A 14706-nucleotide genomic window follows, 5' to 3' on the forward strand; every position below is an offset into this window, starting at 1 on the left:
AGGGTTTTTTTTAATATATATAAAATACCCGTGAATTTTTTGGTAGACGCAGCTCGGCACTTAGGTCCCTGGGACTCGGGGACAGGTTCGCGGTGCTGAGTCTGTCCAGCGGGTCCGTGTCCTTGGGGTTGAATTCATCTGAAGGCGCCCCTGAAGGGAGCCCGCGGCCAGGGTGATCGGCACTTCTGCTTTCCGGCTGGCTTGGTGCTGAGGCTGGAGGCGTGGGCCCACTTCCCTACTTCCAGACACCGTGCAGCCGCAGGAAGGACTCGGCTCGTGGGGGCTTGTCCTCTGCTCTGCGTGGCTTCCGCTGTTCTCCCTCGCAGAGCTTCTCTCCGTCTTTGGGGGCTTTTCCAGCTCGCCCACGCCCTTGCTGTCCCGGGCTCCTGATTCCAGACGCGCGTTTGAGTCCAGGAAAGGGAGGAAGGTCGAGCGTGTGGACGCAAGCACGTCCGGCAGCCCGGCCTCCCGCTTTCCAGTCTCCTGCGGGGTCTGCAGGAAGGGGCTGCACTCGGGTTTCAGCAAGGCCAGGTCTGTGCCGTCTTCCTGCCGCAGCCCACGCTCTCCTGCCCAGCTCCCGTCCAGCCCAACGCCGCTGCTCGCCTGTGGTCGTCACGTGGCCACACCACCCTTCTTCCCGTCATATAACTTTGGCCCCCGACTCAAGCATGGGGCGTGCTTGTGTCACGGGTTTATGACATCCACGAGCACCGTCCTCAGCTTCCGGCATGTGACGCCGTCCCGAGTCCCCCACAAACGCGCTTGCACGGACGAGGAGACGGTGCGGAGTAGTGACTTTTAACTGACACGGAGCAACACTTGCTGTCGATGTCTCAGCCCACACGAGCATGTCCCTACAGGTTGAAATCCGGTGGTTTGGCTTCTCCTGCAGGCACTGGCTCCCTGTGGTTTGTGTGAATGAGGGGCAGGGACAGGGACCCCAAAAACAGTTTCCAGAAGCTGGAAATTTCAGCCAGGCCTCTCGGGATGGCACAGGAGGAGCCGAGTCTCCGTGGGGTGACCAGGTCTTCCCTGGAGTGTCGCCTAGAGCAGGACAAAGGAAACAAGGCTGTTTTGTGGCCCGTCCTGCTTCCCTGCATGGTCTGCCCCGTGAGGAGCCCAGAGAGAAGCACCGGTCATGCTCAGTGTGTTCTCGTTTGTCACATCATTGTCTTCATTTCTCCTGCTTTGGGGACCCCGTGGCTGGGTGTCTGGGGCCCTGCTGGCAGCAGCCCCATCCCCTCCAGGACAGCAGGATGGGGACGTGACCCGGTGATGCCTTGGATGTCATCCTGTGCTCACGGAGTCTCCACTAACCCAGCTCACGTCGCAAGCACGTCCTCGCGCCTCAGTCCTGCCGGGGCTGTGCATGTTCGTGTGCGCCGGGACCCCCGGGAGTGGCCGTGCAGATGCAGCCCTGTGTCCCCAGTCCTGTCTCGGCCCGCTGGCCACCTCCTTCCTCCCCAGCCCCGGGGGAGGACGCGGCCTGCTCATCTCTCTGCTCACCCCACGTGCAGGATGAAATGCTGGTTCGTCCCCAACACTCTCCACAGGGAAGCTGTTTCTAATCCAGACTCACCCTCTCTGTGCGAGTCCTGAGCTGGGCGGGTCCCCTGGGACCCCACCTCCCGGGGCCGAGTCTGGGCCGGGCCTGAGGGCCACACTGGGCAGGCTCAGGGTGTAAGTGAGCAGGAGCTGCTGGCGAGAAGCAGGACTGGCAGCCGCTTTGCCAGTCCCACCGGGAGGCAGGAGTGGTGTAGACAGCAGAGGCCCTGGGGTCACAGCCCTGTGGTAAACGCTGGGCCCCTGCCGCGGACCCTCCCCTGAGCCTCGTCTGTTGCTCTTTCCTGGAGGAAAGGCACTCACTCTCCTTCCCACACGGCACCGAGCAAAATCACTTGCACATAGTAGCTGCTCAGGGAGCGTGAGGAATGCATGGCTGTTTTCATGTTGACTTCGCTTAGGATGGGCTGGTCACTTACTCATAAGCAAGTATGTTGAGAGCGAACATTTATGTTGACATCAAAGCTTAGTATCTGTGATCTGTGCTGATACGCACGGGAGAGAGATCAGGCAGGTACGAAGCAGGATTCTGTGGAGTCTGAAAATCCAGGCGCTGCCTGAGAGGCGTCTGTCTGTCCTCGGTGCGCTGTCCGGGCCCCCGAGTTCTGGAAGCATCGGAAGAACTCAGGTCTGAAGGTTCAGGGATAGGTTCAAGTATTGAAACTTCTCCTCTAATTCTAAGTGTTAGTGAAAAAAAAAAAAAAATCACTTTCTCTGGCCTTAGATTTACTGTTTGTTTCTGAAACATGTGTCTCCGTCTTCTGAGAAGCTGTGCTTTCCCCCAAATGCAGAAGGGGGGACGCTAGGTAGAGATGGGGTTGTACGATCTTCCCCGGGGGGCCGGGTCCGCAGCGGCATGGCCTGCTGGTGGCCTCTCGGAGGCTGGGGACAGCGCCAGGGGAGGCGTGTCTCCCGGAGGACAACCCCGTATCGCTCAGGAAGCCGGTGGACACAGGGCTGGCTCAGGCCAGGCGCCGGGGGACTTGGGTCTCCATGGGCGGCCCAGCAGCATCTGTGTCCACGTGGTACCTCCCAAGCAGCGGGTCCCCCTGCGGGAGACAGTGCCTGCCGTCCTCTGCAGAGTGGCCCAGGGTGGTCATCTGCCCCCTGCGCCTGCCCTGAACTGGTCACTGTAACCAGCCGGCCGGCCCCTGACCAGCCCAGGAAACCTTATTGCCCCTGTAGACCGGGCTCTTTCCTCTTTCTTATGAAAATGAGTGAAACCCACAGACGAGGCGGTTCCGTTCACAGCAGCCCCACACGGATGTCTCTCGTCTTCAAGCTGCGGAGGGAATTCCCACGTGAATTTTTATCAGGGCTGCTTTGCATCGACATGGCTGTGTGGCTCCAAGGGTCCTAAGCCAAGGTATCTTTAGTTCCCCTCAGTGGCAGGGCTCTGGCAGAGAGCATCCCCAGATTTTGCCCAGAGTCCCATTCATTTCTGCCACTGTCACCTCGGTCCGGATTCTGTGGGGAGGCTCTGGGGCCCAGTGACCCAGTGTCAGCCCCCTTAGCCTGCTGAGCACGGACGGAGAGGTCCTCTGCAGGAAGTGAAGGGGCCGCACCTGCAGGAACCACGCTTCGCGGCTCGTAAGAAAAGCAGAAGTCTCCAAGCACCGGTCACGGCCTCTGACAACAGGGACAGACAGGGCTTAAGCAGAAACGGAAGTACAAAGACACAGCCGGCCCCCTTCACGGCTGAGGTTAAAGCACAGAAACAGACAAGGATCTCGGGAACCAGAATAACACTGTCGAGAACGTGTCTTACCCAAGGCAGGGTCGTGCATCTCCAGCCACGAGGGAGGGTCTCTGCCTGGGACAGGGGGCCACGTCGGTGGTCCACCCCCCTTATCCACAGATGTCACGATTATGAAGTCACCTTCTCGCCAAAATGTTTCCGCAGCCCACAGCCAGCGCTCACCTGGCCCGTGTGGTCAGCTGTGGACGTGCGCAGAGCAGCGAAGCGGTCGTCTGCTCCCACGCCTGTTCCTGGCCAGCCGGGGCCCCGGGGGCTGCACTCGGCCTCCTTGTCCCGTCCGGGCTCACACTGCAAACAGGTGTCCTCTCCGGGGTCTACTTACTGCCGGGTTTTTTATGCTTCTTTGTGCTTTGGCTGGTGACAGTGTTGAGAATGTGCCCAGGCTTAGTGCCAGCCAGCCGCGGTGATGTGGTGACGGGGTCCGGTTCCCTCCACGGGACTCGGCTCACTTCCGACCCTCCCCACCCTTCGCTCACAGTGACGGCGATACTGAATTTCACCGGGGGACATTGGAGCGTCGAATCTGGTGCTGACATTGTCCTTCTGCTTGAATGCAGTGGAAGGAACGTGTCAGATTTGCGGGCAGCTGGACCGTGAGCACGGCGGTTTCCGATCAGGCAGCCTGGGGGTTGTTGCCTCCAGGGGGGTTTGAAAACATCTGGAGATGGTTCGTGCTGTCCCCGTGGAGATTTTGGGGGTGGTCAGTGGAGGCCGACTGGTCATGGACAAGACAGCCCCCGTGACAGAAGGTGCAGCCCAGACGTTGGGAAACCCTGAGCTAGGGTAATGTCGGGTGATAACGGGGGCGGGGGCGACAGAAGGAAGGTGAGCCGCAGTGTTTCCGTGCACAGCGAGGCGGGGACATGCGTTGGCCACCGTGGAAAAGGCAGCATTCATTAGCTAGAAGCCCAACGTGAATACCGGGGTGCTGAGACCACTCACGGTCACGACTGGGGGACACCAAGTGCAGACCCAGGAGTGGCCTGTGCCCCTGCTTGTTTAGGTCCCCACTCTGGTGGCACTGAAGCTGACCTCACTTTGGACAAAGTCTTGGGTGAAATGGAACCGTGTGGGCAAAGTGCCCAGGATGGGGAATGCTCTAGAAATAGTGTGACGGGGACAAGAGGGGGCTGGCGGACATCGCCTGCCTGCCGAGTAGGGAGGGGCCGTGGGGGGGCGGGAGGCAGGGAGAGCTGGGTAAGACGCATCGACGTGTGCGAGAGGGTGACATCGGGGCAGATGGCGAGACGCCACGGCTTTGGGACATACTTGGACGAAACTCATGAGAGATCCCGGGAGAGCTCCTGGTCCCGTCTCCTGCACGGAGCTCAGATGCCCCCAAGAGCGGGCGTGCGGTCTGCTGACTGCGGAGGTTAGTGAGCTGTGACAGGGAGGGGTCCGCCAACCCTGGGGTCTCATCCTTCCCGAGTTAGGACAGAGGGAGGCACCTGCGGGCACGTGACATTGATGTGCCTGTTGGACAGCCAGGTGGGAACCTCAGGTGAGCAGCGTTTCGTCAGGGGCTCAGTGTGCACGGCAGGGTGTGGGGTCGGCGAGCGTTGCCCATGGCAGGGAGGGGCGTGTGCAGGGGGAGGATGAGGCTGGAGCCCCAGCCCCAGCCCCAGCTTGCAGAGTAAGTGAGGAAGGAGCCACGGCAGAAGAGAGACTGACCCACCGAGGCAGGGCCGCTGGGATGCGTCCAGTGCTCCCAATGCTCAAGCCGGATAAGGTGGGTAGGGGCTGACCTTGGGTTTGGCCATTGGTTACGGGCAAGAGCGTACAGAGATCGCCAGTGGCAGAGCCGAGCGACGGAGCGGGGTTTCGGCAGCTACGGAGCCCAGGGGGGTAAGGTGCCCGCGGGCCACAACCCGTCTCTCTGCACCAGCCTGACGAGGGCACGTTGAACCTATGTGTGTGGCATCAGCTTCTGAGAACAGAACCTCCTTCTGGATGCGTTACTTTGAAATACGCTTTTATTCATCAGCCGGTGTCTGTGGGCGCCTGCCGCGTGCCAGGAACCGTTCCGGGCACCCACATGGGGCCGTGGGTGCCGGCATCTCCGTGTTGGTCCCAAAGGCGGCCTGAGGGTGGGGTCCGAGGCGGGCATCGCGCTCTCGGGAGGTCCCCGCGTAGGAAGGGCCTGTGGTCTGTGGCGATGAGCTTGGTGGGGTGTGTAGGGGCGTGAGACAGCGAGTGCGAGACGCTGCCCCAGGTGTTACAAAACACGATTCCGTGTCCTAAAACGTGTTGTTATGAGCTGCGCATCGAACCTGGGTTGTAAGAAGGCCCCGGAGGAGGCAGGGAGGCCACCTGCCTGGAGGAGCTCAGCCCGCACCGTCCCGCAGCCCCAGCTCCCTGGAAAGCGGGCTGTGCACGCGCATTCCGGCCGAGGTACCGGGCGTGGGTCCGCTCTGTGGGGTCCAGGGGACCCCTCTGTTTGTCAGTTTGGAGCTTTTGAATAAAGTGGTTTTCGGCGTGGAGAAAAATCACAGGGAATGTTCAAATAAGCCAAACTCAGGCAGCACATTCTCCCCGTGGGTGTTAAGCCCAGTGCAAGCAACAGACTTTCCCCGGGGTCGGAGGAGAAGGCCGAGCTGGCCTGAAGGCAAGTGGCAGGTGGGGATGGAGTGGGGCTGCGTCCACGGGCATGGGGAAGGAGGGGCACAGAGGGCACAGCAGTGCCCTGGGTCCCTGGGTCAGGGCGGGAGCGGCCCAGACGGAGGCCCCACCGCCCGGGACTCACCATGGCGAGCCGGCGCTGGTGTCTGGAAGGCAGGGGAGGACGGCGTGTGGTGATGAGCCGGGGGACACCCGGCAGAAGGCCCTGGCGGGGTGCTGGAGGGAGCACGACCCGGCCTCACAGACAGTGTTCACGCCCCAAACCAAATAGCCCCCAACTGAGTCCTCCCTGTCCTTGCCGGAGGCTTCTGGCCGGTCGGCGGACCTGGTCCGGCGTTCCGAGGGTCAGCGGTCCAGCCCCTGTGCTCACTGCCTGGGGCCTGACCCACGTCCCGTCCTCTCTCCCCCTGCCAGGAAGCCCCGCGCCGTGTGCCGTGGTCGCTGACGGGGAGGCGCCGGCATGGCGGGGAGCGCGGCCGACAGCGCCAACCACCTGCCCTTCTTCTTCGGCAACATCACGCGGGAGGAGGCGGAGGACTACCTGGTCCAGGGCGGCATGAGCGACGGGCTGTACCTGCTGCGGCAGAGCCGCAACTACCTGGGCGGCTTCGCGCTGTCGGTGGCGCACGGCAGGAAGGCGCACCACTACACCATCGAGCGCGAGATGAACGGCACCTACGCCATCGCGGGCGGCAGGACGCACGGCAGCCCGGCCGAGCTCTGCCACTACCACTCGCAGGAGTCCGACGGCCTGGTCTGCCTCCTCACCAAGCCCTTCCACCGGCCGCCCGGGGTGCAGCCCAAGACCGGCCCCTTCGAGGACCTGAAGGAGAGCCTCATCCGCGAGTACGTGAAGCAGACCTGGAACCTGCAGGTGCGTCCGGGCCGGCTGGCAGCCGACTCCCTGGGGGTCCCGTGGGGAGGGCGCCCCGTCTGCCGGCCGCACGGGTCACCCAGCTGCCCGCATGCTCCCCGCCCCCAGTCGGCCCGGGAGTCAGCAGGGGGTCGCCCTGTTCAAGCGGTTGGGCTCGTGATTCTGTAGCTTCCCAGGTGTCTCGGGCAGAACATTCCAGGCGAGCAGGCGGGGGTGCAGCGGCCCTGGCTGGCCGCCTGGCGTTCCCCGAGCGCCCTGTCCTGCCCCAATCCTGTGCCTAGTGACGGGCCCTCAGTACCACTCGGAACTTCCCTCTGCCTGTTGTTCCCAGCTTCTGGGAAGGAAGACCCCCAGCTAGTCGGGTTGTCCACAGGGACCTGTGTGTGTTTAATGAGTACGCAGTGACACGCCGTCCACAAAGGCCCCAGGACGGGGCAGGGACACAGCTCAGCTCCCGCCACGCTCTTCCCAGCCCACGGTGTCCGGAGCTAGCGGGCTGGCTGAGGGTCTCCCGCTCAGATATGGGTGTCCGGACATCTCTCTTGCGTTTCCCGGGTCCTTGCACCACGGGTGGCAGCGGCCTCCGACGCCCACGGACGTGTGACGGGACAGGGTTTTGGGGGACTCTACACGGTGACTGCTTTCTGTCCTCGAATGGGATCTCTGTGGATCCGGCCTCGCAGACAGAGAGCAGCACCCTGGTCAGTGCCAGTTGTTAGTAGCGCGAGCTACGCCTCAGACCATCTTCTTACGGTTTTGAATCCGATCAGACGTGTGGAGCTGTACTTTACACACAGTAAAACTAAGCTTTTTAGGCCTACAGTTCTGTGATTTTTGACCAACACAGAGCACCCCGTAGGTCCCACTAAAACCAAGATGAGCAGCCCCCACCCCGGCCCCCAGCAGCCCCCACCTGCATTCTGTCCCTACAGTGCTGCCTCTTCCAGAACGTCCTATGTGAAGGGACCCACACGTCCCCTCATTTGGATTCATTATATTTTTATTTTTACTTTTTCTTGCCCTCTTTACACTGTCCAGTAACCCAGCGTGGGGTCCCCATTTACGGCTGCAGAGAACACCACTGTGTCTCCCACTAAACGAGTCTGGGAAGGGAACTCAGCCGGCTGCCAGCACCCCCCCCCCCCGATTTTGTTTTCCACGTTGTCACAGCTCATGTCCTCCGTGCCCCGTGGCCACATTTACACGTACAGGCAGCAGCGTGAGCGCTGGGAGGTGGCCTCGGTGGGCAGCCGGGAAAACCGCGTCTCCTTCGTGGCCTGCACCCGGGGCTGCGGAGTCACTGGGGCGAGGAGTCGGGTTCTGATCCAGATCTGTCGGGTTGGTGCAGGGCCGTGATCCACAGGGGCCAGGAGGCCTGGTCTCAGGACCTGGGGGTCGTGCCAGCTTCAGAAGGCCTCTGGAGCCTGCACTGGTAGATATCTACCGGATGGTACTAGATCACATGTACGGATGTTACGGCTTTATCTGTGATGAATGAATTCGCACGCCAGGACCCGGGACAGACGAGGAAGGTTCCTGCGTCTTGTTCTCACTCGTGCATTGTCCCTCTCTGCTCCCTTCTCGTGGCAGGGCCAGGCCCTGGAGCAGGCCATCATCAGCCAGAAGCCGCAGCTGGAGAAGCTGATCGCCACCACGGCCCACGAGAAGATGCCTTGGTTCCACGGGAAAATCTCAAGGGTTGAATCTGAGCAGATCGTCATGATAGGATCCAAGACAAATGGAAAGTTTTTGTAAGTATGGGGTCTCTCCCCCTCACCTGCCACGGCCGGGCCCGCTCGGAGGGATGGGGCGACTTAGCTTCCCCGTCACGGAGCTTCATGAGCCCACACGCCCGTGGGCCTGCCGTGAAGGCTGGACGTGCCAAAGCTGTTCCTTGTCATTCACCTTGTGTCTTGCCCAGTCCAACCCCAAGGTCAACCCTCTTTTCGGGGACTGAGGGACATAACCTTTAAAGAAATGTTATTCCGCCACGTGTTTTGCTTTTCGTGGCAAAGACGAACGCGTAGCGGTCCCTGTGGCTGTCAGCACCGCGGCCCGTTCACTCACAGCCCCCCAGATGTCGGGCTTTACTGTCTCTTGTGTCACTGGGAACCAAGTGCCAGGAGGACAGATAACAAAATGTGCTGAGTGTTGGAGCGGTTTCCTGTGACGGGATCCCATGCGGGTGTATGGACGTCGGCCTTACAAACTCAGAAAGGAAGCGTGGGTCCCGCTCTGCTCACTGTCACCCGACGCCCAATGGACCTCAGTCCTCGAGATCTTGGGGATGCCGGCCCCCTCGGGGCAGGTCCATGGTCGCGGATGGCACCGGCTGTCTCGGGCGGGTGTGGGCCGTACCCCCAGAGCTGTGGCCCAGCTGACACCCCAGTGTGGCCGGCAGGGGGCGCGGGCCTCCTTTCGTCCCTGCTCGGTGACGCTCTGGAGAGTAGTGGGTCAGCCCATGGTGGGAGCCCAGGTGGGGATTTAAAGGGCACAGCGCAGCCTCCAACAGAAATCCCGCAGCGGGGACGGTTTTCCTCGTGGGGCACCTGTCTGCTCGTCTGCCCCTGAGGTTCAGACTTTTACTGTCTTCTTAGGACTAATTCCCAACACAAAAGTCACGGTCCTGTGCACGTAGCATCTTGGTGCGTGAAGTCAGCCCCGAGTTGTCTATTCCAAAGAGTGATCGAGGCCTCTTGCCTTCTCGATGGTTCAGACACCTGCTCCCAGGCTCGCTGGGGACCAGCTGTGGTCAGAGCCTGCTCCCCGCTCACACGGGGACCCCGGGCAGCCGAAGGCTCAGCCACGGGCTCCTTCCCCAGCAGCGTTCTCACGCCTCGTCCCCGCTGTCCTGTAGAATGTCCCTCCTGCACTCTTTCCGGTCACGGGAGTTGGCTCACTGGTCCCTGACCCAGTGTCCCCTAGAACCCACACTGTGAGGGCTGCCAGCACCATTCTGCACAGTAGAGACCAAGCCACACGGCTGGTTGCTTCCTGAGCTAACATCTCTGGGGGACACTGAGGAATTGAACAGAAGCCGTACAGTGGCCACGGGCACAGAAGGAAAGGGATGGACACGCCGCAGTGGGGGTAGCAGGTTCTGTTCTGTGCCGAGACGAGGGGCCTTTCTTCAGGGAGACGCTGAGCAGAAGAACTTGAGGACCATGGGGAGCCTCCAGCGGGGAAGGGCGTGTGCGCTGGGCAGTCAGTCCGTGCACCTGGGGAAGGTGTCAGGGCAGAGAGAGCTGCTGTTCGTGGGCTCATCTGGCGTCGGAGAGTCCTGCAGGCCTGCCAGAGTGAGCACGCTCGGAGGCCACACGGGGTGCGTTCATGCACACTGGAACCGAAGCGCCGTGTGTGCTTTCTGCACATTTCAGGGCCTCCGCCTTCTCGAGCCTGAGTGCAGGAGCTGTGTGGGATGCTTGTTGGAAGACCGAGTGGCATGGTGCTGGCGTGTAGCTCTTGTGCTGTCTTCCTGCCTCATGGCCCCATGCCTCATGGCTCTGCTCCGTGGCCCTGTGCTTTCGTGGCCCAGCCCCAGGGCTCTGTATCGTGGCTCTGCTCCGTGGTCCTGCTGCATGGCTTTGTACTATGGCTCTGCTCCATGGCCCTGCACCGTGGCCCTACACTGTGGCCCTGCGCTGTGCTCTGTGCACCTGGCTCTGGTCGGGGCCAGGGCTCTGGGTCTCTTCGCTGCAGATGTGTCGTCGCTGTGAGTACGGCTCCTCTGTGTCTTCTGGGATCCCTGGCACATGCTCCGCTGAGGAGGAAAGCAGGATTTGGGGTGGGGACAGCCATGTGGGTTTCTCGGTCTGCACTGCGGGTTTCCTACACTGGTCTGGTCCCAGCCCTTCTAGGACACGGTGTGGCTGCAGTCGGCGGCCTGCTGTGTGCTCCCCACCCCCGATCCCTCTGCACTGCCTCTCGCAGGGCACTTGTTTCCGGCATGACCCTGTCTGAGACCCGTCAAGGCCAGCCTGCCCTCCCCAGGCCCCCCAGAGCACCCGTCAGAATGATAAGAACCAAGGAGGCTCTCAGATCCGGAAAAGAGCCTCATCTTTGTGGTTCCGAATTCTGGGCTTCGTGGACTCGGTTTGAGATAATCCGATGCGTGTCGCATGCCAGCATCATGTCCAGTGCCCCGCAGATGCTTAATACAGATCTTCCTTGACATGCGATGGGGTTACGTTCCGACAAACCCAAGTAGGTGGGAAATATCACAAGTCAAAGATGCATGTCATGCCCCTGCACCCCGGGACAGACGCTCATGCCCCAGCACTCTGGGACAGACAGCATGACTGAGCCCAGCCCCACGAATGCACTCAGAGCCCCTCACTTGGGCGTACGGTCAGGCTAAATCATCGCCGCGAAGCCCGTCTGAGAGTCAAGTGTTGACTCTCTCACGTGAGTCATGAAACACTGCGTGGGAAGCGACGAAACGGTCCGTTTTCTGCCCCCGACGGCGTGGCTGCCTGGGGGCTGCGGCCGCCCTGCCCGGCATCGTGGCGGGGGCCGCATGACACACATCGCCCACCCGGGAGAGGGTCCACGTTCATACCCGAAGTTCAGCTTCTACGGAACGCGTAGCGCTTTCTCTCCACGGCGGCGACATTGGAAAATCACAAGGCGAACCGAATCGTGAACGGGGACTCCGTGTGCAAGCTGGTTTGGGGTCCTGGAGCCCAGGGGACACCGTTGGGCAGCGCGGGAGGCTTGGCTGTTTCCGTGCAGAGAACAACGTGGAGGACCGAATGGGGACGTTGTGCGCGTTCATTCCGGAACCTCTGATTTGCATTTACGGTTCAGTGTGGCAAGGCCCCTCTCTGGGGCGAGCACACGCCCCTGCCACCGCAGAGGACATGGAAGGAAGGTCGGCCTATCTCGAAATGTGCGAGACCCGCGTGAGGCTGTGAATCTTCACCCGTACGGCTCAAGATGCAGGACGTAAATCAAGAAACCCCCAGCCACCAGGGTTGCGTCGGGGGATGCTGGCCAACTCCGGCCCACTCGTGGATTGGGGTGTGAAGTCCACGTGTGGAGGCAGAAGCCTTGGGCCAAAAGGGACCTTATGGCTCGTTCTAAGGGGGACTTTCTAAGGGGGACTCAGGCACAAGGGAGCTTGCTCACAATGTTCAGGGAACTAGGAGATGAGAGCCTGGACCCAGGGTCCTGAGGGGTCCGGGCTTAGACCAGAGCAGGGCATGCCCACCCGCAGCTCCCCACGCCGGGCATGGCGCCAGAGCATGTCCTTGGGAAGTGTCCGCTATCCCCCGTCTGTCTCCCGTCCACACAGCCTGCCAGGACCACACGGCGGTGAGCTGGAAGAGGCAGGTATCAGGGTCTTCATACTATGCTGGAAGAATGAAGCGTGCAGGCGTGAAGGGTCTTTACCGCGGAGATGGACGGTGTGGGTCGACAGACCCTCGGCGTGTCGTCTGCGGTGTCCCTAGAGACGATTACTCCCCACCTGCTGTCACGGGCTGGATGTTCATGTCCTCCCCAAATTCCTACGGTAAACCCTCTGAGGTGGGCCTCTGAGGGTGGGCGGGGTCGGAGGAGGTCGTGAGGGCGACGTGATGGGTTAGTGGGAGCAGGAGGCTGGAGGCGTCCGTGTGAGCTGGCACCGGGCCTGGCCCTGTGAGCACACAGCCAGATGAGGGCACCGACCGCCCGGGAATCGGGCTCTCACCGGACTTGGAATCCACCGCACCTTGATCTGGGACTTCTGGCCTCCACCGCCGTGAGGAAGCGATGTCAGCATTGAAGCTGGTATTTTGACTAAGACACCTGTGCAGGTCTGGGGTCTGGCCAGCCACACGTGAGGACAGGGACTCGCCCGGACACCCCCAGCCACGGTCCTGCAGGTGGGGGTCCGAGCTCTGCCTTCCTGGTGACCCCAGGGACCTGGGCTCTGCTGGGGGGCAGCCGCTTGACTCCCCAAAGACCCCCACAGTGACACGGTGTGCAACCTTGAGAAACTAGGTCACGTGGAGCTGAAAAGTGAATTTCTTAGAAAAGGTAAACAACTTATTTTCCAAAAGTTACGTATCCCCCTCCCGAGGAAGGACCCAGGATTGGTGGGCTCCAAAACACACAGCTTGGAGACCCTTTTTTTTAAAATAACACAAAGTTATGTGCAAAGTATATTTTTAGGATAAGAAAAGAATTGCAACATATACTTTTTTAAAGCTGGGAAATAAGGTAACAAGCATACAACATTCAGAAAGCAGTGGCGTGATCTTTGAGCTAACTGCCCGAGCCTTCCCAACAGGACCTTTTATTTTCTCTATTTTTCAACTGTGACGCTTGACCACCTCTTCCACGGACAGTGACGTGGTGATATGACTTCCTACGTACGGAGAAAAGAAAACCTGGTCCTCCCTCTGGGCTCCGCACTCGGCAGCAGTGGCGCACGCATGTTTTCCGAGTCCTTGCCGGCGTGGGGGCGTCGGAGCGGGAGAGCCGTGTTCTCCCGTGGAGATCAGGTGTCTCTCGTGAGACCGGACGGACACTATTTCTTGGTTCTTATTTTCCACTCGCTTTCCCCCTGCTCCAGCGTCAACTCCCTTTTTAAAATATACTTAAATTCCAAAAGCAAAGTGTGGGTTTAGAAAAGCCCTTCCCGGTGCTCACTGGCGTGTGAGATGACGTGTGGCTGGCCGGAGCCCTTCGTGCCGCGATGAAGGCCACCGGCGCCGTCGCTGGTCAGAGGATGCCACGTTATCGGACGTGTGTGGTTCTGGGGGCCCGGGTCAGGCTGAGGCACAGCCTGTCTGAAGTGAGAGTTTGAGGTGCTTGTGGACTGATGTCAGTATGAGCTCAGTGACCTGCCTGAGGCCCCCGTGAGGCCAGACGAGGGCACATGTAGCCCAGCTCCACTTCGTGAACCAGAGCAGAGACCAAGGCCTCGGGTGGGGACCCGTGTTCTGTGCTGATCACGCTTTGCAGTGGGGCCCAGGAGGGGTTTCCTTTTCTCTTTCATGGATCTGTAGGGACCCTACATACGTTCCCTCCCGGCCCTGCAGCTCTGCTCCCCAGAAGCCATCCTACAGACGGTTGGCCGAGGACTGGCCCAAGGCCCCATGCAGGGCAATGTCCACCCTGGACGGGAAGGGCAGGCCCGTGGGAGCCCTCGGTTCTATCCGTCCAGCCCACCCAGCCGCGGTGACTGTCCCTTGCCCCCCCAGCCCTCATTCCGCTCTGGCCAGCCAGGCTCTGTGGCGCCGCGGAAACCACACCCGGGACCGTGAGAAGGGCGGGGTGGCGGGCCTGGGCCCTGCTCCTGTGTCCTGTCTGCAGCACACCTCGCCCAGTGTCCCAGGACCGGGGAGGAGGTGGGGGGACGTGAGAGCGCCTCTACAACCCGGGTCTCCCTGCCCCACCAGGGCCTGGGCCTCACCCGTGCACAGTAGCTCTGACCTAGGAGGCCCGGGAGGAGTGTAGACCAGGGTTCAGGTCCTGCAGGCTGGGCATGGCAGGACGGACGCTCCCTCACCTCACAGGCCAAGGGCTTCGGCATCTGTGTGGTGCAAGGCCATGAGTCCAAGACCTCCACTCGCGGTGGCCGGTGGCTGCCCACTGACCCTGCAGAGCCGCTGTGCCTTGCAGCATCGAGGCGCAGCCGTGGTCCAAAGCACAGAAATCTCATCCTCCGTGATAGCAAACCACACCGCGCTGTGAGCTTGCGCCATCCAAGAGCCTCACGGAGAAGAACTCCGGGAGGGCTTCTGTGAGCGTTCCCGAGGCTGGCTGAGCCTGGAGGCAGGAAAAAGACTGCCTCTTCCCCTTGCTGGGGTCTGTGTGGTGGCGTGCCGGGGCCCAGGGAGCACTCGGAGGGGCAGGAGGGGGCCAGGAGGAGGTCACCTCGGCTTCCAGAGCTGTATTCCTAGTG

General features: G+C 61.2%; 1 protein-coding gene across 4 annotated transcripts in view; it reads left to right on the forward strand.

Moving 5' to 3' along the window:
* SYK (spleen associated tyrosine kinase) overlaps positions 1-14706 on the forward strand; it is a 67605-nt gene that overhangs the window by 22224 nt on the left and 30675 nt on the right. For all 4 annotated transcript variants that reach the window (XR_009346686.1, XM_059143576.1, XM_059143574.1 and 1 more), the window contains 2 exons: positions 6356-6815; positions 8406-8566. Coding sequence is in view for 3 of the 4 variants with exons in the window: in XM_059143576.1 (XP_058999559.1) it covers positions 6402-6815; positions 8406-8566 (575 nt within the window). In the remaining variant the exon portion in view is untranslated. The remainder of the gene's footprint in view (positions 1-6355; positions 6816-8405; positions 8567-14706) is intronic.

The sequence above is a fragment of the Mustela lutreola genome, chromosome 12, assembly GCF_030435805.1.
Source record: "Mustela lutreola isolate mMusLut2 chromosome 12, mMusLut2.pri, whole genome shotgun sequence".
In the NCBI taxonomy this organism is placed as follows: domain Eukaryota; kingdom Metazoa; phylum Chordata; class Mammalia; order Carnivora; family Mustelidae; genus Mustela; species Mustela lutreola.